General features: G+C 46.8%; 2 protein-coding genes and 3 long non-coding RNA genes across 15 annotated transcripts in view; 2 read left to right on the top strand and 3 right to left on the bottom strand.

Moving 5' to 3' along the window:
• LOC135106019 (uncharacterized) overlaps positions 1–8,894 on the top strand; it is an 85,582-nt gene extending 76,688 nt beyond the window's left edge. For all 5 annotated transcript variants that reach the window (XM_064014792.1, XM_064014794.1, XM_064014795.1 and 2 more), the window contains one exon: positions 5,676–8,894. In XM_064014792.1, coding sequence (XP_063870862.1) covers positions 5,734–8,514 — 2,781 coding nt within the window. In that variant the 5' untranslated portion in view covers positions 5,676–5,733 and the 3' untranslated portion in view covers positions 8,515–8,894. The remainder of the gene's footprint in view (positions 1–5,675) is intronic.
• Positions 1,552–4,278, bottom strand: LOC135106022 (uncharacterized). The gene is made up of 3 exons (XR_010271098.1): positions 4,146–4,278; positions 2,410–2,500; positions 1,552–2,191 (listed from the first exon to the last, which is right to left on the bottom strand). It is a non-coding gene; the product is annotated as an uncharacterized LOC135106022 (long non-coding RNA).
• Positions 8,895–9,813: 919 nt separating the features above from the next.
• Positions 9,814–14,476, top strand: LOC135106020 (uncharacterized). Of its 4 annotated transcripts, none has more exons than XR_010271096.1 (6): positions 9,814–9,832; positions 11,472–11,545; positions 13,055–13,211; positions 13,519–13,640; positions 14,029–14,083; positions 14,242–14,476. It is a non-coding gene; the product is annotated as an uncharacterized LOC135106020 (long non-coding RNA). The 4 variants fall into 4 exon arrangements; XR_010271093.1 differs by having other exon boundaries at positions 13,519–13,630; XR_010271095.1 differs by having other exon boundaries at positions 13,519–13,630; positions 14,246–14,476.
• On the bottom strand, positions 14,272–16,632 carry LOC135106021 (uncharacterized). The gene is made up of 3 exons (XR_010271097.1): positions 16,476–16,632; positions 14,950–15,035; positions 14,272–14,413 (listed from the first exon to the last, which is right to left on the bottom strand). It is a non-coding gene; the product is annotated as an uncharacterized LOC135106021 (long non-coding RNA).
• A 1,469-nt stretch (positions 16,633–18,101) lies between these two features.
• LOC135106025 (glutamate receptor ionotropic, kainate 4-like) lies at positions 18,102–23,427 on the bottom strand. 4 transcript variants are annotated; one of them, XM_064014804.1, is made up of 11 exons: positions 23,276–23,427; positions 22,245–22,345; positions 21,889–21,979; positions 21,538–21,696; positions 21,173–21,294; positions 20,777–20,976; positions 20,371–20,585; positions 19,633–19,818; positions 19,376–19,482; positions 18,715–18,875; positions 18,102–18,303 (listed from the first exon to the last, which is right to left on the bottom strand). In XM_064014804.1, exons 1-11 carry the CDS (start codon positions 23,306–23,308, stop codon positions 18,167–18,169), a joined length of 1,512 nt encoding a protein of 503 aa, XP_063870874.1. In that variant the 5' UTR covers positions 23,309–23,427; the 3' UTR covers positions 18,102–18,166. The 4 variants fall into 4 exon arrangements, with proteins under 4 accessions (XP_063870874.1, XP_063870873.1, XP_063870875.1 ...); XM_064014803.1 differs by having other exon boundaries at positions 23,261–23,417; XM_064014805.1 differs by having other exon boundaries at positions 19,657–19,818; positions 23,261–23,413.
• Positions 23,428–25,296: the final 1,869 nt, after the last annotated feature.

Here is a 25,296-nt window from a genome sequence, read left to right on the forward strand (position 1 = left end):
TCGTCCACCCCCACTGCCTTCACCACCTTACCTCAGCCTCCCCTCTGCCCCGCTGCTCCGTAAGACTAATCCTTCACCTCGTCCTCCCATCTCTTCCTTGCGCATCTGTCCTTCACCTCCCCTTTCCTTCCTTCCTTCTGGCCATTCACCTCACCTCACATGCGCTTCCTTCCCGCTGCACGTAAAAGGATACAGCAAAAGGTCGTCAGGCCTAAACGTGGCTGTCTCTGCATTAATATACTTACTTGTTTCCACCTCTGCTCTCTCTCTATATATATCACGAAGGATAGGGTGCTAAAGGAGGAAATGTATTAAGTACCCACGTTTAAATTTTTGGGGTTTATAGTGAGGATTACGAACATAAGTAACTGGAGGAGACTCGTGTATGGCGCCGAGAGAGATACCTGTGTGTGTGTGTGTGTGTGTGTGTGTGTGTGTGTGTGTAGGTATGTAGATAGGTAGATAGCATGTTAGATGGACAAGTAGGTAGGTAGAGGAGAGTAGGTAGGTAGGTAGATAAAGGTCGGTAGGTAGAAGTAAGCAGAGGTAGGTGGGTGGGTAGGTAAAGACATAGTACGTAGGTAGATAGGTAGGTAAAGTTGGGTGGGTAGGAGGGGCAGGAGACAGGAGGGCAGGTGACTGGGGCCACAGACAGGTAGACAGAGTGACAGGTGAAGCGGTGGGCGGGAGGAGGATTACCAATCACAGGTAAGAGGGAGGGAAAAGTGAGAGTGGAGCAGACTCTCTCTCTCTCTCTCTCTCTCTCTCTCTCTCTCTCTCTCTGAAATGACACTCGTAATTAGCTGTCGTCTGTGCCAAGAGACAATGCTCATTTTCTTTGTTAAATGTGAGTCGTGTTCATCAGTGCTGGCCAGCGCTGAGCGATCCTCTCTGCTGCCACGCTGGAGCACACACGCGGTCATTTTATATTTAAACATGTCACGTCATAAAATCATACCAGTGAATTAATTCTAGGCCTCACACAAGCGCAAGCGGGCACACACACACCAAAGATTTTGTTGTGGCGCGGCTGGTGGGGAATACACACCAGATCAGTACTCAAGGCGGGATAAACAAAGCAACTGCTTTCGTGAGTTACCACGTTCCCGCCCTGGACGTCACGAAGCCTCAGTGCCAATCATTCGCTCTCGATGGTCACCCTCTCACATTGGTCAGTTATTCAGGTATGCTTACTTTACCTACCTCTCTTACCTCTCGGTGTTACTCATTATAATAACGCGCGTCACTTGCACAGGGCAGGAATACTTTCACGACAGTTACTAGTTTAGGTATGCTTCCTTTACTTTCCTCTCTGATTTGTGTCACGTCAGGTCAGGCAACTCAGAGCTCAGGTTAGCTAGCCGAGCGGAGACCAGTACATCATCGTGTTTCTCCTTGGGTGCTGCAGACTGTCAAAAGTCAACTCTTTCACTGGGACAAGGAACAATTCACACCACTAAGAACAATATATGAAATTTTTAGAAGCACGTACAAGAAAGAATGGAATAAAATTAGATTGTGCAATTTATAATCCTTGTAATGTCTGGAGGTGGCTGGAGAACAAGAAGAAATGTCTCAGAGTGGTCAGTGACTTAGTAATGATCCGCCAAACAGCAGAGAAAGTCAATACCTGCAGTCACTCCTCGTTAAGCCCGTGACGATGTACAGTCCGCTACGCCAAGGTCCACGCTACGCCACGCCACGCCTGACGCACCTGACACACACCGCCACGCCCACGACTTGGAAAGACTATTAATTAATGGTGGCGTGCAGGACCAGGCGTTGCGTGTCGCCCTGGCGTGGTAGTGGTGGTGGTGGTGGCTGGCGGCGGGGGAGGCGGTGGGCGCGTCCACTCAGTTGGAAGAATTGAGCAAGAATGCAGGACCAGCAGCAGCAGCAGCAGCAGCCATCGCCAAAGTGTTGAATTTCCGAGGCCCGTCTCTCCGTCTCTGCGTCTCTCCGTCTCTCCTCTCCTTCTCTCGCCTTCCATTCCCGCTATGGCCTTGGGGATTCGGTACCTCCTCAGCTTCCTCCTCCTCGTGTTATGGTGCTGATGGTGGTAGTAGTGGATGATGTGATGATGGTGGTGGTGGTGGTTATTGTGTTGTTGTTGTTGTTGTTGTTGTTGTTGTTGTTGTTGTTGTTGTTGTTGCTATTGCTGCTGCTGCTTCCGTTATTACTGCTGTTGCTGCTGTTGTTGTTGTTGTTGTTATTATTATTATTATTATTATTATTATTATTATTATTATTATTATTATTATTATTATTATTATTATCATCATCATTATTAATGTTATGTTTTTTATAATTATCATCACCATCATCGTCACTCAAAGGCAATATGTGACTGCAGAGGAACTTAAGTACAAGTAAAGCTACAGGGAAGAATGGTCAGATTCACTCCAATACCTGATTCCCGAGATGGAGAGGAAAGAAGCAGCCCGGAGTGGTCGAGAGGGAAGCGTCGAGACTGTGTTGATGAGTTGTTCAGGCTTCAGTCCTTGAGAAATAGAGACAACATTATGTATAGTTCACACACTCAGAGACGGTGTATCAAGTGTTTGCATGACAAATGAGTGGATTGCGGGGTTGATAAGTACCTTATTAATTCCAAAAGACGTAAAAAAAGCCTACTCGGCACTAACAACCTTATTACTGAGTCAGTTCCAGTCATCTGCTATCTTATCTCAGCACTGATTCATCCTGTCTCCTACCAAATGAAGGAAATTAAGTGAACGTGCCAGCAATAATGTGTTCAAGTTTGACAAAATTGGTTTAAAAATTAAAGAGCTAAAAAGGAATCAGTTTTAAAGTAGAGTGATAGATGAATGGAATAGACTCAATCATCGGGTTGAATCAGTTTATTAGTGCCTAGTCATTAGGAAGATTTAAAAAAGGTTTGGCAGATTTATGGACGATGGTGATAAGTGGAAATGAGAAGGCATGTTTGACACAGGGACTGCCACGTGTATGCTTGATGGCTTCCTGCAGCTTCCCTCGTGTTTTTGTGTTATCAGGTGAGGTCATTCTGAGGGACGAGATGCTGAAGCAGAAGGTGCAGTTTCCTGACGTGAGGATAGATGAAAGCATGGATTGTGGTAAAGGAAGAAAAGTTTTTTTTTTTTTTCTATGCAGTAGAGGAAGCGATCTCCTTTTCAAGTCGTGTATATTTTTCTTGCTGGAGCTCGTAAAAAGTGAAATTGTCTTTTAACTGGAGTAAAAAACTATGAGAGAGAGAGAGAGAGAGAGAGAGAGAGAGAGAGAGAGAGAGAGAGAGAGAGAGAGAGAGAGAGAGAGAGAGAGAGAGAGAGAGAAAGGAGTGAGGGATGGTGGGGAGGTAACTCACTCGGTGCACCTATTAACATACTTGGCCCAAACATGGCGAGGGTGAGGAGGGTGAGGGTGACAATGTACAAGGGTGACAAAGGTGCGAGGCCTGACATCTGAATAGGCTGCCTGGCTCACCGACCAGCCACCAGCCACCAGCCAGCCAGCCAACCCGGCCACGCTCCTACCCTGATTACACTTATACACACACACACACACACACACACACACACACACACACACACACCCTATTAGTGTTTATAAATGTGCATATGAGTGTTTATGATACGCGTGCATGTGTATATAGGATGTGAATATACATACTCGTGTTTATAGATATTATGTGTGTGTGAGTATGTGTCTGTGTGTTTCCTATTACCCATATATTGTTCGTCATCCCTTACCTGTGTATTCTACAGAAATACAGAAATGTATAAACAACTTGATCTGCCATGTGTTGTTTGTTCATGTGTGTTGTAATAGAATGTTAAACTCTCTCTCTCTCTCTCTCTCTCTCTCTCTCTCTCTCTCTCTCTCTCTCTCTTTGGGAATTGGAACCGTGTACAGGAGGGAAAGACCATTAGTGTTTAGTGGTTCAGTGTTAGGTGGAGCAGAAGGAAAGAAGTGAGAGGAAGAGGAGGAGGAGGAGGAGGAGGAGGTAGAGGAGGGAGAGGTTAGGTCAGGGAGTGTATGATGAGTTACTGATGTCACTATGGTTGGACAGGGGCGGGTTTCTCTCCCTGCCTGCCACATACTAATACATAATTAGTTGCTTCTTGTACTACTGTCTTCTACTGTCTAAACTTACTTGCACTTACTTTTAATAGACTCTTGTACTTGCCAGCTTCCGTCAGCCTCTCTGTGCATTCCCTTATGAACTGGCCTTGTTCTTACTTCTGATAGGCTCTAGTTACACAGCGGCTCTCACACTGCGGTCGCGACTCAGTGGGCCATAATCTGAAACACTTCTGCGCCCCACCTCCACTACACTCAAAAGGCTCTAGTTGAAGTTACACGGGTTTTGAAGGGAGGGTGTTTTCATCGTTCTAATGACAGATTAACAAGATTATCTTTCATCTTCATTTCAACTTTCATTGTTATAATTTTCTCTCCTTGTTCTTCATTGAAATCATCATTATCATCATCTTTCTTATTTTTTCTTTTTCTCCTCTTCCTCTTACTCCTCCTTTTCCTTCTCCTCTTATTTCTATTACCTACTAATACTGCTAGTACTAATACTACTATTACTGTAACATATACTACTACTACCATCACCAACACTACGTATACACACAGCCTCTACCTCGTTATCTCTCTCTTAACCACGGCGGGGTCAGCGGTGGCCTTATCTTCCTGGGGACACGGCGAACTCACCCTTAGATCCGCGTTACGTTCTGCAGAAGAGAGGAGTTGTCGCGGAGAAAGGGATGGAGGGAGCGAGCGCGAAATATCAGCGGCTAACAACGCTATTGTAGACTAGTGTCCCTTCACAGAAATCAAATTAGGCCCATTGTTCCGCGGGTCACACGTCAATACGCCGCTGAGGCAACAAAGGGGGGAGCTACACAGATGAGGTTTCCAGGTTCCTTTCGTGCGGGAAGATGCCCATGGCTCGGCGCGGCCCGCTGGACGCCCGCCGCTGCCGCTTCCGAGATTTTAATTTGCGTCATCTGTCTTGACTTGGCTTGCAACCATTTTCTCTCTCTCTCTCTCTCTCTCTCTCTCTCTCTCTCTCTCTCTCTCTCTCTCTCTCTCTCTCTCTCCCCGTCACCCTGCGTGGGATGTCAGGTCCTCAGATTCGGTTCCCTGAAGAATGTAGACGCACAGACTCTCAGGTTTCCGCCTCCAGGTAATGACAATAACACTTGCGTCTCTAACATGCAGGGGAAGAAAAAAAAGTCTCACGCGTCTGTTGTTCCAGCTTGGAGGTGGCGGCAGCAGGCGGCTCCGCGGCCCCACGCTTCATTAATCTTTGTAGCTCAAATAAATGTAAATTATGAAAGCAGTCTGAGGCGTCACCAGGCGGAGCAACAAAACACCAGATGAGCCGCAGGTGTCTCTCTGATGCATATTTCCCAATTGTATACTAGTTCGTCAAGGGCTTTCTTAAGCGGCCCCCGCCAATTCGGGGTTAGGTTAGGTCAGGTCAGGTCAGGTTAGGTCAGGTTAGGTTTGAAATGATAATAGTTAGGTAATTTTGTCCGGGAATCGCAATGAGAGTATTTACTAACGAGGGGGAGATTAGTCCTGCATCATGATTGTTCCATGCAGGGAAGTGTTGAGGCGCCAGGTGGTACGTGACAGTGTTGGTTTGTGCCGCAGTGATGTTAACTGGCTGACTTTTTCAGGGCAGGCGAGGAGCAGTGGCGGGAGGACAGTCTCTGACCCAGCGCCGGCGATGTGAAGATGAAGGTGGCTCCTGCCCCGGCCGGGGGTCTGCGCCCCCAGCCTTCGCCGGACCCGCCCACGGTGTCAGGGGACGCGGCAGGGGCAGGAGCGCCGCCCCCATCCAGCACCACCGCCAACGCGGACGCCAACTCCAACAGTGGCGGCGGCCGTGAGGGCGGCGGGCGGTGGGCGGCGGCCGTGCTGCTGCTGACACACGTGGTGGAGCTCGCCGCCATGGTGGCCGCCACTCTGGTACACGCCCTGCCCCTCCCCCCCTCCCCCGAGGCCCAGGCCAGGCTGCAAGGAGCACCGCACGCTCCTGCGGACACTCAGCACGCCGCGGACACGCAGCAAGCCTCCACACTAGCTCACGAACACCGACCCGGCGTGTGGGGATCCTCCGCCATTTTTCTGCAGGTGGGCGTGGGCGGGGCTCCGCTGCTGTTGGTCACCACCATCTCGCTGGTGTGGGCGGTGCGAGCACAGGACTTCTCCGGGCGAGCCACGGCAAGACTCCTATGCTGGCTGTTGCACCTCCTGCAGGCGTCTATCCTGTGGCGCTTCCTCAAGGTTCATCTCGCATTCGATCCGAGCGACGTGGCGGAGCTGGGCACGCTTCGCTTCGTGCAAGTCCACGTGCACACCTTGCCCTTCCTCGTGGTGCACGTGGCCATCGTGGTGGGCGGCGGCTGTGGCCCCGGCATCGTGAGCGTGCTGGTGGCCGCGGCCATGGTGGTGTCGGCGGTGGTAACAATCATCGTGGCCACCACAGCCAGCCCCAGCTCCCGCCCCTCCTCCCTCACCCCGCCCACCATCACCCAAGTCGCCCACAACCCCGTGCACGGCTCCGAGCACAGCCACGACGCCGCGGCGCGAGTGGTGGTGGCCGTCACCACCTCCTGCGTGGTGTGGACGCGCGCAGTGGCCTTGGCGGCACTGCTCTGCCTTCATCTGACGTGGGCGGGGGTGCTGGTGGGCGTGCACTGGCTGGCCGCCCTCGTGTGGCTCAGTCTGCAGAAGGAGTTGGAACCCACGACTCTCGGCCCCTTACGCAAAGCTCTTCGACGTGCTTTCCTCGCCTACCTCCTGCTGTGGGACTGGCACGTGTTCCGCGACGACGCCTCGGCCTTCACAGTGTGTGCGCGGCCGCGCCTCCCCGCCGCCTACTACACCATCACCGCCATCCAGAATGTGGCCATCACCGCCACGTGGTACACCACCGGGAAGGGCACGCCCCCTGTGGTGCGCACCGCCATCTTTTCCTCCCTGCTGGCGGCTCAGGCTGTGGCACTGCTACTCCTGGCGCTCTCCTACCTCTACTGCTCCTCGCTGCTGCCCTCGTGGCCCCGCGACAAAGCTGGCGGGCCCGCCTCAGCCGTATCACTAGTCACTGCCCCCACCAAGCCCGCTGCTCCCGCCTCCTCCGAGGCTCCGCACCACAACAACTCTTACATCGACTTTAAGGACGTGGAGGAAGGCGTTGCCGCCGCGCCCGATGATCACTTGGACGAGGGCGTCGCTGACGGCCAGGCGGGAGTGACGCCCTTCAAGAACTTGCCACCCATGGCTCACTCCACGCCTCGCACGCCCCTGCCTCTAGAGCCGCGGCTCATGGCCACACACCTCCCACCGACAATGTTCAGTTTCTCCCATGACATCTTGCCTCCACGACACGCCAAGTCCGAGCGCTCCTCCACCGACAATGGCTCGTTCAACTCCCGAAACACCAACACGCTCCCCGCGCAGCTGCCGCCAGAGTACGACGTGTTGCACAGGACCCACGGCTCCTTTTCGGACAGCTTTAGCTCGCTCTCTTGCGGCACCATCCAGCGCCCCATCGCGGGCCGCGCCGGACCGCCCACCGATCCCCGTGGTGCCCTCACCCCACCGCCAGCTACCAGGGTGGCGCCGCCCTCTCACTCCTCCTGCAGGAATGGCTTCTGTCACTGTAAGCTGTTTGACGGAATCGAAGGCCATTGTGATGTTGAAGAGCAGAACGAGGAGGAAGAGGAGGCGAAGGAAGAGGCGCCGCCTTCAACAGGTGTGGAGAAAACTCCACTGAATGAAGAGGCCGTGCAGCAGGACGCGGGCGAGCCCTCGCTGGCCGTGCAGGTGACGAACGGAGCCACCGCCGCTGCCACCCTCAAAGTGCTTCACGAGGGCGCCCATGCGGCCAGCGACCCCACGCCGCGAGTCGCGGTGGTGCGGGGCGTACAAAGGTTCCGCGTGGTGTGCGCAGCCTGCCTGCACGCCCACGACCCTCTCCTGACTCAGTGCCACGCCCTTGCCGTGCGTACGGAGGCTCTTTCACTCCGGACTCCTGGTCGGCTGGAGTCTTCGGAAGTGATGTTGAGCCCAGACCACCACAGAGGCCCCTCGGTGCTGGGCTCCGTGGCGGGCGTGGTGCTCAGTCGCTCCTGCGTGGGCCTAGGCGGGGGCTCCAGCACTGACTACCCCTCCGACACCGAAGTCACGGCTACGGCGGACACGCTGAGCTCCGCATCGGCTGAGTCCCACTCCACATACACTACGTGGCCGGTGGGTCGAGGCCCAGGCATGGCACGCCTGCTGCAGCTGCACCCCGGCTCGCATGATTATGTGACAGCATGGCTGAGGCACCAGCAGGCGCGTGGCCCTCGCATGCCGCCGCCTCCCCCGCAGCAGGCGCCTCAAGAATCCTCCCACTCGACCAGCCCAGAACCGCTGTCCCGCCGCTACCGTCGGCCTCGTCGCCGCCTCCCCCGACACAAGGACCCGCCGCCGCCGCACCTCCTGCAAGATCTGGAGACTGTCGTGTAAGGCTTGCTCGCACGCACGCAGGATCCGCGGGACTCAGGCGTCACCGTGGTGGGCTGAGTAGTGCTATTACCTGAGGGTCGCGTGTGCTCCACCGGGTGACGCCTCACATGGCTAAGGGAAGGGAGCGGTGTGCGGCAGCCATGTCAACCTCGCCACATTACATTCTCAGGGTGCGGACGGGTGGGGGCCCGGCGGCTCCGCTGCTCACGGGTCAAGGCCTGCCGCTGCCACCAGCGCGCCGGGCGGTGAGCGGACGGTCGGGTCGAGTCCCTGTCTAGAGTTAGTCATGTAACACGCCTCGGCGATGCGCCCGGGAAACACTGTACGCTAGACATTACTTTTTATACTCTATTTTAAGATAAAATGTTTTCATATATATACACATTCCTTCATTGTGCCCTGGTAAAGTAGGTTATTTTAGTACCATTTTTTATGAAGCTGAAAATAAACAGCACCTCTGCAGAGAGTGATGGTCTCAAATGTACAGCTTTCATCCCCGGCTGTTACGCGCCGTGCTGCGAGTCACGGTCAGGCGTGGTCTCTGGCTACACACGCTCCTGCACCATAAGTCTGAAGAGAACCTTGCTCTATGTCACGGGGTTGCTTATTGTACATACTAGGGCGTGCTGCGTCACATGCCGCCACCACGTGTCGGTCGTTACCGGGCTTGTTCCCAGGGCGGGGCCTCGCCACGTGTGGGCTTTGACTGCTAAGAACAAACTGTGGCACTAAATAAGAAATGTGTAGTGTCTCATCGCACTGTACAGTACAGATACTTTATCAAGTATCAGGAATAACGTTGAATTTTGTAGTTTATTAGGTCTTTTTTTTTTTTCCCTCTATAAGCAGAGTATTAGGCACATCTGGTTTGAATGATCTGTATAGAGTTTCCACAACAATAGATATTAGGTTCCTTAATTTAGCAACGAAGTGTGCACGTAAGCACAAGTACGTAAATTACCTATTTCCAGCGTGGGCCCGCCGCTGCGCGCCTCTCATGCCATGCGGTCCCTGGTATCATGCCAGAGAGAGTTCAGGTCGCCAGTGACATCAGGCATCAGTAGCTGACAAACCATGATGTCGCTGGTTGGCGGAGTCTGGCAGAGGAGGCTGGTAAGTACGGACGTTCTCCTTTGCAGCAATTCAAGTTTCTGGAGGAAGGAAAAAAAAAAAAAGATAAATGAAGAAGCAGCATGAAATGTAATGAAACTCACTTGTAGAACCCAGTGTGAGAGAAGGCAGTTCCATTAACAAAACGAAGCCTTCAACAACACACTAGCAGTTCATCGAGCCTTCAACCGGCGCGTCCATGGTACAGGTAATTTTGTGGTTATATTCTACACTACTGGCTCTTAAACTTTTCATCCTCCGAACTCCTTTTATTAGTACTGTTCATGTGGCGAATCCTTCATTATGAGTTGCTTTTCCTCCTGCTCTATAAGACTATTAAAAGCAAGGAGATTCAAAGCAGCATACTTACGGAGTCTTGGAAAATTATGTGGTAGGAACGAGTCTCCTTAACATTTACTGCTTGACCTTAATCATCAACAACTCTTCAGACACATTTTTGCGATAAACTCCCTTAAATATTTATATAGATAAAAAATTTACTTCCTATCCTCTATTTTGTCTCCTCCTCCACCCAAACAATCTTTACAATGTAGTTGAGGTTAACGAAGGATGTCTATAGCAGTAAAAAGGTTAATAACCAACTGAATAATCATTTCAGTACGGTGTGTGTCAGTCAAAAACGAGGAAAAATCGGTGCCACAAAAGCAGGGATGTAGGAAGCTACGAGGCCACAGACGTTTTCATCTAAAATTCATCTAATACTCAAACCACTGGGAGCACACTTATGAAAGCACTTATGGGAGCACTTTATGAAACAGTATGCTAATCCGAGGTGTGATATGTAAGAAAGACTGAGAGACCAGCAGGAGAGTAAGCAGGTTGTCAGGCATGTGAAGGTGATGAGGAGACGTATTGGTCACATGTTTAGCTCGCGGCGTGGTAGCTGCTGTACTTGAACATCACATTCCTATTCTGAACCGTCACTGTCCAGCACAACACAGGACTGAAGCTGGTGATTTGAACATGGAGGCAGACAACAAGTACTGATTATCTTAAAATGTAATGCATAGATAGATAATTAAGTAAAATGATAGATAGGCAGGTAGATAGACAGATTGATAGATAGATAGATTAATAGATGTATTTTAGTGTGTATATGAAACTTGTTGAGTAAGTAATATAGCTTGCGTTGTGATATGCATTCTCATGACACCTAGTAATAAATAAATACATAAACAGATAATAAATAGAACATGGAACAGCGTTAACCACTAATCACAGAAACGATCCATTCCACTGTCATTGCCTTGCCTCTTCCCCGCACTCCCCTCTCTTTGCTCCATCTTTCGTTTTGCAACACATGATTGGTGCAAGAAATAAATTCTCCTCTTGTGATACCAGGACACATCAGCAACTATCTCACATCTGTATATTAATTAATGCAGTGTTTTGCTTTGTCTGTCTGTCTAAGGGTGCAGTACGGTGGTCCACGAGACTATATGCCTTTCCACCAGGGACCGACTGAGCTAAAAATGTGATGATTGTGTGTTTGTGTGTGTGTGTGTGGTGCTTTGTGTGGGCTACCCCGTGTGGTATTGCCGTCCTGGTAGATCGATAGATAGACAGATAAATAGATATTAAAAGCTGCCCACACCACAACGCTGCGAAACACTGACACAATTTATCATCACATTTCTGTAATCCTGAACGTATGTTGTAACTTAACAGTCCTCTGCATCTTATGAATTTGACTCCATATATTGCAGTCAATTCAACATAACAATAAAATCAATGTTATCTTAAAGTTCACATGCATAACCACCGTCAAACTCTCCTGGCGTTGTTCGAAGCAGTCTCAGTAGTTTTATTCACTGACCGCCTCACAGCCGCGACTAGACGGGGCGAAGCGGCGACTGGGAAAGGACAGGAGTCAGTCAGCTGTAGCAGTGACAGAAGAAAGGTGAGTGCGTGTTAATGTTGTTCCTTGATGGTTGCGAAGTTAAAGCTACGTAGTGCTACGGATAGAGCAAAGATGAGAGTGGCTGACATTTCACAATGCCATTAAGATGCTTTTGCAGTGCCGTTTACTTTTTTTTTTTTTCCGTGGTTTGAGGGAATAGCAGATGAGTGAAGCTTTTTCCTTTTTTTGTTTTGACTGCCGTATGTTTTATTTCCGTGATTGAGGGAATAGATTGAGTGAACTTTTTTTTTTTTCTGACTGCCTTATGTTAAATGCAATCTACATTTTATGTCCTATAACCAGGTTCTTTGATTAGAAGTCAGTCCCGACAACTTTTATAAGAACGCTTCCAAAACTATTTTTCTTATGCGTGATCTGCATTGTGTTGGCGTGAAGGATTGCAGTGGCAAGGGAGTTGTAAAGGATTAAGTGACGTGGGAGTGTTGACGTGAAGGATTAGCAGTGACGAGGAGAGGTGTTGAACCCTGAACGAGTAATGTTAAATCTTACGCCGTGACAGTTGGTGAGGCGCTATTAAATCTACCAACGCAATTTCCAGTGACCTCCCTCGTCAATGAAGCGACTGGGCAGCAACTCGGAGTCTTTGGTATATTTTAAAGGTTCGAGATCAAGCAGTCAAGACTGACTGGCTTTTTTTCTATATCACAATTAGTAAATGAACAACATTGATTTTAGAGCAGCTCGTGAAAGCTTAGATGGATAATTTACATATGTCTGAGTTAAACATATACGTAACGAGTAATGGATGGCCATGATTGACCTTCACTTCACTGTTCCTTCTTAAAGCATCCCAAAGGATTTTCCACCCCCCCCCCTCCGTGTGGTATTTAAGCCCTCCATCCTGTAACATTTGGGAAAATGTTCAAAGTGCGGGAAATTTGAAGGTTTATAAATGCATTGTGTGTTTTTCTCTCTCTCAGTAGTTGCAGAGGTTTTCAAGGGTGTTTTTACGGTTCTAGTGACAAATTAACAATACAACATTAGTAACAGGAGAATAACATGCTTTTAAAAGGGTCTAGTAGAAGTGACAGGTATTCAAGGGTGTTCTTACGGTTCTAGTGACATATTAGTTAGTAACAAGAGAAAATATCCTTGAAAACCCTGCTAATCATCATTATGGCTTTGAGAAACAATCGAGAGAATTTTAGTTGAGCCTAACCCGCGCTGGTTCGTGTTTGCTGCGTGACATGGTGCAGCAGTGAGTGAAGTTTTCGTTCATAAGTACGTAGCTGGAATGGAATGGAGTGGAGAAAGGGGAGTGAGGAAATTTATATTCTAATTATCATATAATAACATGTCAACTTGTGTGGGTGTGCGCGCTGTCAACTTGTGTGGGTGTACGCGAGCGGTGTGTGGGTTTGAGGAGCAGTGACAGGTGGCGCTGAGGAGAGGGCGGACGGCTGGCTGGAGTGTTTTGGTCAGCACTGGTCAGTCTTGCCCCCACACGCGCGTTATTTATTATTATTAACCAGGGTTTCCGTATTCCAGGCAGCTTCTACCTGCACCGAGCATCGCCAAGCAGTACCAGAGAAGCACGAGAATACGAAAGGCGAGTCCAGCGGTGCCAGCCTCCCCTCAGTCGGACTTACTACTACTGCCTTCACAACACCCTCCCAGTAGTGCCTTGTACTCGTGTATTTTTGTTGTAAGTGTGTATATATATACATCATACCTCTGTTAACGAGCTTTACCTCTGTTAACGAGCTTGTCCTCTACCACGCTGTGTGCCCCTTCTCAGAGCTGGAATGTAAAAACTTCACACTTACTTTCTGGCTGGGTCGTCAGAGCTGGAATGTAATAAACTTCACACTTTCTGGCTGGGTCAAGTTTATATAATTTTATAAAGTTGAATTAATGATAATTCAATTCATGTACTTTTATTATTTATTAATTTATAAAGTTGAATTATAATGATAATTCATGTACTTTTATTATTTATTAATTTCTTGTAGATCCATCCATCCTGGTGAGAAAGCAGGAGGCAGCTGCAGGGAAGACATTGTTGATATTGTGCCCTCTACGCGTGAGCCGCCCCTCGCTGAACCACACCGCCGGACTCTGAACGTGAGGGGAAGTTTACTTACCTGACTGAATGAATGAATGAATTAATTACTCGATCGAAATGGGGAAAAAGATTTTTTGTTTTCGTTCGGTTTAAAATAAAAAGCAAAAATTTATAAATTTTTATTTTATATTCTCATTCGTTTTTTTTTAAATAAAAAGCAAAATAATTTTTTTTATAAAATAAAAAAGTTTATTTTAAAGATTGCAGTTTTAAAAACTGCATTGAACTTGCATTGCAGTTTTAAAAACTGCATTGGTTTTATAAAAACTGCATTGCAGTTTTATAAAAACTGCATGATGAAATCAATCTAAATTTATATATATATATATATATATATATATATATTTGAACAAATTCAACAACAACAATGAATGGTGAGATCCCATTTTCCTTTCAGATCTGCTGCAGTTCCCCTCCTCCCTCATGATGTGACACAAACACCACAATGGCTGGTGTGTAGTAGTAGATACGAGAGAGTTAGTTCATAAGTGTGTGTGTGTGTACTCAACGGCGACGAGATTCGTTCAATGGATGAGAGAGAAGAGCATTTTTAGTTATTTTCCCAGCCCCTCTCATGCCCCCTCATCTAAAATTATGATTTTTTCTTTAGACAGGTGTGACCCCCGCTGACCGGAAGAGACGGTTGCATCGCGGTTCACACAGGCATGACGCGCTAGATGATCGACGATCGATTTTTTCTTCTAGACAGGTGACCCCCGCTGACCGGAAGAGACGGTTGTCGGTTCCACACAGGACGCGCTAGATGATTCCATTCACACATTCTGTCAAGAGGACATAACACAAAAAACGGATGATGGAATGGAATAAAAAAAAATTGTCAAATATTTTTTTTGTCAATGTTGTTGGTTCCCCCAACCCCGCATATCTTTTATTGCTTAAAATAATTAAAATAATCCCAGTAACAACAATCAATACCTGACTGACAGAGACCACCCACTCTGCAGCGTCTGACCAAGAATTCTAGAAAAAAAGTGCCTTAGGGGCAATTTTCCTTACCAGTGCAGGGAGGAGAGGGTGTGTGTTTGTTTGTTGTGATTATGCATCAGATTCACTACGAACACTGCAATTGATCCATTATTATTATTCCTTAAAACGCCGCGAGGCTGGGACACGCGCATCCGCTTCCATACTGGATTAGTAGGCACTAATAATAATACTAAATCGATGATGATCACTGAACTGTTCTTAATATGAAAGAAGAATCGATCGCCAGATTTATTATTGTCATTTCACGCCCCAGGCACATCATAATCGCCAATCAGTCGCCACTAAATCGTACGGCTGACTCAGTACTCACCGTGTAGCTGGCGGAGTCGAGGGGATGATTCTACGGCGGGAATTAAGCCAGCAAGGACGCCGCCGCCGTGATGGTGCCATCCCTGCCTGAGAGAGTATTGATCGTTCAACAACTACTGTCATGTGCCTGCTATATACGGTGCGCTGCTAAAATGACGCAATTATTCTCAGTGATCTTATAATTAATTATATACTTATTTTTTTTTATTTTTTCTTCCACATATTGCATTGAACCAAGCATTTTCTAACTCCAATCAATTTTTTCTTCCACATATTGCATTGAACCAAGCATTTTCTAACTCCAATCAATCATCAAACACCATTTATAGTATAATCTCGAAGCAACTTCGACTGTTTTTACTGAGCACAGTATTTCAGTCACCAGGTTACCAAGGAGTTAGTTAACTTAGGAATGATGCCCAACGATGCCCAACACTGTTTACGAACCTTCAGGCAATCTAAATAAAAATTTAAATAAAATATATAAAGACGTGCAAATTTACGAAGCTTCAGGCAATCTAAATAAAAATTAAATAAAATATATAAAGACTAGAATGTGCAAATTCTAAAGTATTTAGTGCAATAGAGCATACAAATGACCGAGCAATGTGCCCACAACGAGACTCTTCCCTCCAATGAAGAGATAAATCATGACAAATTGAGCTCGAAGGGAGGATGCAGCCATTATTAGCCCACTCGCGCCTCGTGTCTCTACTGCCCGAGTCACGGCCGGCCCAGGACACCACATGGTCGCCCGCCCACCTACACACACGCGCGCGCGCACACACACACATCCGCCCGCTCGCTTGCCCGCCTGTCCGTCCACCCACTCACTCAGCCGCAGCCTCGCGGATAGAGGACTTAATGATCACAGTTTTAAGACAACACAAAGCTCAAACGTGGTAAAATTACACAAACTCCATTGACAAGTCGAACACTTTAGTCCACAATTAAGAGTAGAGACCTTTCAGTCACACACACGCGAACACTCACGCATGCATACATTCGCAGTTTAGTCCATATTAACATTCGGAGGAGAAAAATATGAACAAGGGAAATTTTAACATGCGATAATATGAGTAAAGGATGCCGAAGAGGACAGATTCAAATTGCTCACACAAGAATATTCCGTAATTCACTCCCATTTTATCATCGGGAAGAGAAGAAAAGTCGCCGTTCGCAAGGCAGAGTAGAGGGGCAGTGTTGTAGAGTAGAAGCTATTGGGGAAGCGGTGTTGAAGAGATGGAGGAGTCACTGGGTATTGTAAAAGAAGTCATTGGAAAAAGGGGGGTTGTCAGAAAATTCTCAGGGTTGACGGTGTCGAAGGTGGGGAGGATTGAGGAAGTCAACGAGGTGCGATGTTTGTGGGGGATAGAGAAGTTATTGGAAGGGACAGAGGAAGTTACTCTGGATGGGAAGTTATAGAAGTTACTGGGGCGTGATAGTGATGGGGGTTGGAAGAGAGAGAGAAGGGAGGGGTGTATGACAGTAACGTCAATCACTCATCGTTCATCAGTTCCTGGTTACCTGCTGACATGCACAACTTCTTCACCCTGGCAAGGCAAGGCCGCGGCAAGCTGTAGCAGATTTATACCAGGAAACACGAGATGCGGAGCAGTGCGTGAGCGCATCAGCGTCCTTCCCTCCTGGCTGATCTTCCCTCACTGGCCTTCTGACCTCCCTTGCTACGCACGTAGTGGTCCAAACCATAAGTTCGGAGCATTGTAAAGATTCGAACACGATGGCAATTCTATAATGCCTCGGAGTTATTATAAAACTACAGTTGATGCTAAACAGAATTCACGTTAGCAAAAGTACGTGTTAATAAGGAACGGATGCATGTTTCGCGAATAATAGTCAACATACTGGTATTCATCCACCCGTAACTCAGTGGTGTGGAGGTAGTAACACTGCAGTCATGAGCGAACTGCCATCACAAAGATGTTGATTATTTCCACTGACATACCATATCAAGAGTGTCCTTGCAAATTTGTCTAGGTAACTGGAGAAGCTGCAGTAATGAAAGGCAAGGCGTTCTCGTCTTAAAGAGATTTTTCCGCCGTGTGGCGCTACTCTTTCTTATATAACATAACTGAAGGGAGAACAACCATGTGGGTGTTCTATTTATTACGTGGATGTGAGATTGTCTGATATTTACAGGTTAAAAAGAAAAAAAAAGAGAGAGAGAGACAGAAGGAAAGGAAGAGATGAAAACAAAAAGGTTCACGTGCTAAACTACACCGCGTGCACAATTACAGCAAACCAGTTTACAAAATGTCATGTAATGGACACAGACATAAATGTGACAATACGCAAAGCTAGGGATGTGCAATAAAGAGAAGAGTAGTACATGCACAACAATAAAGCCAAATGACCTCACGTATACTGACCTGACTTGCCGTGGCTGCATAAGATGTCTTTCAAACCACCCGTCACAGCATTAGGTTAGGTTAGGTTATATTATTAGGTCTGTTCTTTACAGCAACACACGTCCTTCCTGCACGAGTGTCCTCAGTAATGTGTACTTATCGTCCTCGGTTACTTCCTACACTGCTTATCGTTATCCATTAAAGACGGTGATAAAGTCAGGCTCGTATCGGCCTTACGTCATAACACGCATCCTTCATCCCCTTACATGAACACCACATCAACACCAGCCGTACAAGAAAAACGCAGACTAGGCCTTGTCTTGGCCCACGCCCTGAACTCCAAGTCCTTCCCCTTCTCATTAACAACCTCGCTTGCACAACAACTTCTTGCACCCGCTCGGCGGTAACACTCCCCTAGTCAGGCTTCGCCCGAAATTAAACTGGTGGATACTTAGAACTTGTAGATTGTGAGTGGAGGGGTGAAAGTTGAAGTGATAGATGATTATTGCCTAGGACTGAGAGTGCCGGGGTAAGAACTGAACTGATGTTTATTATTGTTTGTAGATTATGAATGAAACAGCAAAGGCTTAACTGATAGGTAATTAATAGCCCGCAGATTGTGAGTGGAAGAGTAAAGGTTGAACTGATAATATCAACCTACCTCCTCATATTCCAGAGAACTATAATAACAGAACAGTCACACACCTGCTGTCACCCTCACCTCGGCTAAATGGTCTTGTTAGTTGCCGCCTCGGAGAAATCAGGGAAGTAATCACACACAGAATATACAGACATGAATTTATAGCCTGCACGTTACTCACAAATAAAAAAATTAAAAAATCACAAGTTTCAGGCAAGTCGGAGTAGCGATATGATCCCGCTGGCTGGCAGCATCGGCGTCCAAAGGGGCTCCGCTGCGCCGCGCCTCGTCCCGCCGCAGCCCCTGGTCATCTCCCACAGGAATGCCATGGCAGCCAAAGTCGCTCCTGTTGAGACAAACAAATGCTGCCTCTAATTTCAAAATGGCTGAAGTTCATCTGATTGCTGCTCTACTTTATTACCTCTTGAATGCACTGCCGCGCCACGACACACACCCGCAACACCCACGTTTGGAACGTTATGCCAGCTAGAATCACTCCTCACGGTACAATTAGGTGTTGTCCATAATGAAACTGCTGCAGTGCATCTGTTTGCTGCTCTACTCCACTAACACTTCAATGCACCGCCCCGCCACCACACACCCATAACACCCGTGTTTGGATGTCGTGCCAGCCAGAATCATTCCTGAATGGAACAATAACTAACAAAAAGATTGCAGTTCATGTGTTTGCTGCCGCATTCCTCTGCCTCTTGAATGCACCGCGCCACCACAACGCACAGCAACATTCACGTCTTACCAGCAACATAGACAGCAAAGATGCCGTAGAAGTCCAGAAACTGCAACGGTCGGTGTGAGGGAGCGACCATCGAGGTGAGTGGCTTAAGGCACTCCGTGGCGTTCACATAGCCCTTGGTCATTATCTTCGCCAGCAGGCCGCACTCCTTCAGCCTCAGGATACTGCAGGGAAAGAAAAGGGGAAAAAAAAAGTAGTAGTAGCAGCAGCAGCAGGTGCAGTGGTACTAGTAGTAGTAGTGGTAGTCGTAGTAGTAGTAGTAGTAGTAGTAGTAGTAGTAGTAGTAGTAGTAGTAGTAGTAGTAGTAGTAAAAGTAGTAGTAAAAGTAGTAGTAGTAGTAAAGCGGTAATAATAATAACAACAACAACAACAACAAAGAAGTAAAGAAAGTCACACTCCAGGCTTATGAATAATGTTTCCATGGGAATGTTAATATAAGTTGAAACTATTGGAAATCTGAGTTGCTGTCAGGGCTACAAAAAATCCACAACTAAAGCCAAGCGTTTAGAGAAGCTAGGAATTGCATAACACTCGACATTCCCTCGGGATAATCACAAACACAGCCCCACAGAAACAAGTAAATATCCACGCCAGACTTCGAAGCGCCACTCGGGAGTCAATTAATGCAAAGGAAAAGGAGACACGTTCACTGATGCATACGTACACTGGATCGAACTTTTTCTTAAGGAGCGATCCTTTCGGGAATATAATACAGAGGCTGGAGGGTCCCAGGAAGCCCCGAGACAGCACGTAGGCACCACACTCCCCAGTCTGAGGAAGGGGACGATAGTTACGAGTGTCAGTTTTGATACTCCAAAGAAAAACATGTACACGTACAAACAAGTACACGAAACACGTAAACTCTGAGGCAAGAGATTATACAAATGAGTGTAAGTTTTGACAGCAGATAAAAACACGTACTGCAAATAACAGGAATGCCATTACCCGAGAATAATGATCGTTTAATATCCTTGGGAATACTTTCCGATAGTGCATCCCTGCCATTTCCCCCTCTAATACTTGATCTATCGTCGAGTACAACTGATCGAAGTTAAAGTAAACAGTCTGGTCCCTCAGCCGGCCGAGAGTGCTGTTGTCCTCCGCCACCTGGTGACGAGAAGGATTCTTATTGCAAAGGCTCCCGTCACGCACCTCACATGTACAAAATAGATGAATATGTACAGTAATAGACCTTTTTTATATATATTCACACGGGGTGGCCCAGACAAAGCACTACACACACACACACACACACACACACACACACATCATTCACACACTTAACCCTGTCGGCCACGGGAGAAAGCGATTGTCTCGTGGACCACGGAGCTAAACTCCAGTCAGGTATAACACAGCTGGCCGCACACACCCACAGCAAGGCACCACAGCATACACTGGTCTACCCCTGTCCCTTCATAATGAAACAATGAGTAAGAGATACGGAAAGCAATCGATAAATGAATAAATATATAAATAAAAAAAAAACGGCTTAACTTCTCCGTTCACACTCAAGACTCTCTCCCAGCTTCACAACAGCAGACATTCACGCCAACAGCGAAGAAAGAAGGTGATGAAGGGAACTGTGCTTCACCAAGACGTCCATACACAACACACTGTCTGCCATGATGCATCTCCGCCTCGGGCCCTGTCGAGTCCTACCACTATCTGCTGGTGCATCTTGGAACCTCTGAGAATGGCCGTGGGTACGTCGGAGTCCGCCAGCTCGTCCACACTGTCGAAGGGAATGTTGATCCTGGGGATGGTGAGCATGGCCTTCAGGTTGGAGCGATACACGTTACCCAGGATGAAGGCAGCCAGGAGCCACATGGCCGTCACGCAACGCACCAGGCCCCTCACGGGCTGCCACGGCACGCCTGGCACGGGTTAAAGTGATACGGCTGATGGTGTTCTCTGTTTCACACCATATTTGTGGACTGACGGAGACCTGGACCACGCACACAAGTACATGGTAGAGTGGTAAATGAGTGGAGTACATTCAGGAATCAGCAGGCAGTCAGTGCATAGTCACAAGGGACCTTTAGAAGAAAACGAGGTATTTACTCACTGTGAGCTACCAGTGTTGACCACGTCCACAGAAGAGACTTTTCAAGACTCCAAAGCCAGTCTCTGTCCGCTCCTGTCAACACTGCTTTGTCCTCTTCCCCTGAAGAGATCGAGACATCACCGTCCGGCGCCGCGGCACCTGAGGGCAGTCGTCTGGTCTTGCTTTGCTCCGGGATCATGTCAGATGAGCCAACGCTCCGCCTGCTCGTGAACATGTATGCTTGGATTAAGAAAAACATTTTTTAGGTATTTCGTTAGGTTAATTTTCCCCCCACCCTCTTTCATTACGAAGTAATGTGTGCAATGACTTGTCGCGAAAGAAGGTGTTGATGCGCAAGACTGGCCGTGTTAGTCCAGCGTCCGGCAACACCTTGCATCACGTCACAGTAACACTTGCCGAGTGGTTGGCTCAGATGAGTGGTGAGGTAGATGAGTCGAGCTAAACTTCCTTTGAAACCTGACAGTGACCATGATGACTCCGATCAGCACCACACACGCCGCCACCACGAACAACCACACCTGCAGGAGTGAACCTTTACTTCCATATCGACTTTCTTCTCGCCACACCAAAAGTATGCATGAGTAAAGTTTCTTGTGTATTCGCTAAAGTAGAGTAAAGTGTGTGTGTGTGTGTGTGTGTGTGTGTGTGTGTGTGTGTAAATCTCTCAGGGAAATCGAAGCCATATTCCATGTTTCAATGGAAGTTTCCCACAAACAAGTCACAACCATGCACGGCTTGACCAACTGGCCTGCGTCACTGACCGAGGCGGTGTAGGGCGTGACGAAGCCCATCATGTTGGGCGACACGCGGGGTCGGATGTACATTGCCGTCATCTCGTCTGTGTCGATCGACTCGCTGAATTCCACAGCCTTCAGCGAGTCGTAATTCATCGTGAACAACATGCCACTGAAATCCACCTCCTTAAAAGAACATAGTAAATAATAATTGTAGCTATAACCTTACAACAAAATAAGTATTATCGTAATATGTATATTATCAAAAAGAGCCCACATTTCACAAGAGCCAAAGCATCCAGCATTGGCAAAATTACTGTGTTAACTATGCAAGTAGTTAGCATGTAAAACAGTGGACAATGGTTCTCAGTGACTCACGTGTCGCTGCACCATGCCCATCATTCCAGTCCAGGAGCCGTTGCGCAAGGAGACGCCGTACACTTGCTCTTCTGTTACGACGAAGTCTAAACTGCAACAGTGCGAGGAGTCAAGGTTACTGCATTGCTGTACCTAATTGTGTATTTTATCAACATAGCACTACGAATATAGACAACGACGGCAGCAGTAGCACCAGCAACAACAACAACAGCATTATCGTCAGCAACAACAACAACAACAACAGCATTATCATCAACGACAAAAGCAACATCATCATTATCATCATCATCAACACCAACAACAACAACAACAACAACAACGATGGAAACTGTCGTGCACACGCAGGCTTGACTCACCAGACGCCGAAGTGGTCCCTGAGGATCTCCAGGATGATCACGATGGGGCCGCTGAACTGGTAGTTGCCGGGCGTGCCGGAGATGTAGGCGAGCGTGTACAGCTGAGGACAGAGGGACACACTGACACGCTGCTGGGAATGCATTATAGACTTTTCTTTATCAGACTATACCAAAGAAGTTAATGTAAACAAACATATATACTCGTATTTACAAGGAAATTAAGATGAGATTAAGAAGTAAACTTCTCCTCACCAACAATTTGCAAGTGGATAAGTATTACGATTCAGTACACGACACATTCCTTTAGGGATTAGGTTATTTTTAAAGTATCAGTGAGTAAGGAGACTGTTTGTCACGGTCCATGACAATTCGAGTGGGTGACGAAGCCTTCCTGAGCCGTCTGCCGCGCGAGGGCACAGCTTAGGGTGCAGCATCACACCTCAGGTGCACCAGCACACCTCAGGTTGCAGCAGCACAGCTCAGGGTGCAGCAGCACAGCTCAGGTTGCAGCAGCACAGCTCAGGGTGCAGCAGCACGGCTCAGGGTCCATCAGCACACCTTAGGTGCACCGGCACACCTCAGGGTGCAGCAGCACATCTCAGGGTGCAGCACCACAACTCAGGTGCACCAGCACATCTCAGGGTGCAGCATCACACCTCAGGGTGCAGCACCACACCTCAAGGTGCAGCACCACACCTCAGGGCGCAGCACCACACCTCAGGGTGCAGCACCACACCTCAAGTGCAACACCACACCTCTGGGTGCAGCACCACACCTCAGGGTTCAACAGCACACTATATACGAGTATATATATATATATATATATATATATATATATATATATATATATATATATATATATATATATATATATATATATATATATATATATATATATATATATATATATATATATATATATATATATATATATATATATATATATATATATATATATATATATATATATATATATATATATATATATATATATATATATATATATAACTGTTTACCTCTCTCATAAGCACCTTGAGGCACGCGGGCTGGGCGTGTGTCGCCATGCCTAGTGCCGCCGCTCAGACACCGCCGCTTGGAGACAGGAGCCTGACAGCCGCAAGAGTCATGAAATCCACTATATTTTGTTCACCTCTCCTCTCCCCCACCTTGACCCGCCCGCTTTTCTGCTTCAAGAGGCGCGGATTGGTGGAACACATAACCTAAAAATATTTAAGCCATTCAGTGCCAGCGACCTCAGCCACCGCGGGGAGTCACGCAGGTGATTTGTGCTCCCGTCATTCTCCCCGCCCCGCCCCGCCCCTTTCTCTCTCTCTCTCTCTCTCTCTCTCTCTCTCTCTCTCTCTCTCTCTCTCTCTCTCTCTCCCTCTCTGGACATTAATCTGAGAAATGAAAGGAAAAAGATGAAAAAAAGACATACACTTCTGGTGTTTTTAATTCCTCGCTGCGATTCAACAGAATATATATATATATATATATATATATATATATATATATATATATATATATATATATATATATATATATATATATATATATATATATATATATATGAAATGTGAACGCGGAGTCAGCATGTATTATTTTCTTTAAAATATTTTCCTTATAATTATGATACACGAGTGTTGTTCTCTTCTGAAATGTGGTGAATGACTTCGCCGTAGCTAGTCATGTTTGCTAGATCATGATTTCGGTTTCCTTAAGCCTTTCTCAATAGCCTCTGGAATGATTGGACATTCGTTTTTTTTTTTTTTTTTAATCACCTTAACGTGAATATTACGTCATTTTATTATTTTATTATATTTCTATTATTTTTCATTTTTATTGTATTTTTTAACCTTATGTTATTTTTATGTATATTTGTTTTCTTTTTATGTATTTTTTAAGTATTTTTGGTTTTATATATTTATGTTTTGTTCATTATCATAAATATGCAATATAATATACATACATTCCTTCCTTAACACACTCTTCATCCATACGGAGTTCCTGATTCTATTACAAAGCTATTGTCTTTTTTCAGAAGGAAGAGGGAGCAGCAACTCACATGCACACAGGTGTGGAGGCTACGTAGCATCACTACGCATGATAGAAGTCTTTAAGTGGTATAAGGGTTATAACAAGGGAGATGTAAGCAAAATTCTTAGGATCAGCAACCAGAGTAGAACAAGAAATAACAGGTTCAAGCTTAAAAAATTTAGGTTTAGGAAGGAGATAGGAAAAAATTGGTTCTCAAATAGAGTGGTAGATGAGTGGAACGGACTCAGTAATCATGTACTTGGTGCTAAGACACTAGAGACCTTTAAGAGAAGATTAGACAAGTTTATGGATGGGGATAACAGATGGAAATAGGTAGGTGTGTTTCATACAGGGACTGCCACGTGTAAGCCTGGTCGCTTCTTGCAGCTTCCCTCCAGGCTTATTTCTTATGTTCTTATGTTCTTATGTATATGTACATAAATAAGGAACACAGTCATTTTGCAATCACGCAGTACACAGTTCATACACATTCATTCAATTATAGCATAACCAGTTTACAAAATGTCACGTAATGAACACAAACATAAATGTGACAATACGCTAAGCTAGGGTTGTCAAATAAAGAGAAGAGTAGTACATGCACAACAATTAAGCCACTCTGTCCTCATGATTACACAGATCTAACGACGTGGCTGCATAAGACATCTTGAAAACCACCCATCACAGTACTCGGTCAAGAAACATTGCATCCTTTAATGACTACATGAATGACGCAAACTTCCCTTCCTCCGCCAGAATGTGTTTAAAAGAGGTGGAGCACGTGACATAGAAACACTGCATTCCTTCCCTCCAGAATGTGTATAAGGTGAGACACTACATCTGGCAGCAATTAAGTCTTGTAAAGCTGTATCAAGACCTCTAGGGGTGAAAAGACCATTAACACGAACTGGCAATGGGTCCTTACTGTAAAATTACCAATTCCCTGATTATCCTTCTCACGGAACAAACTGTAACACTTTTCAAGAACGTGTTAAGTGATCATTGCTTGTAGATT

The sequence above is a fragment of the Scylla paramamosain genome, chromosome 12, assembly GCF_035594125.1.
Source record: "Scylla paramamosain isolate STU-SP2022 chromosome 12, ASM3559412v1, whole genome shotgun sequence".
NCBI lineage: Eukaryota > Metazoa > Arthropoda > Malacostraca > Decapoda > Portunidae > Scylla > Scylla paramamosain.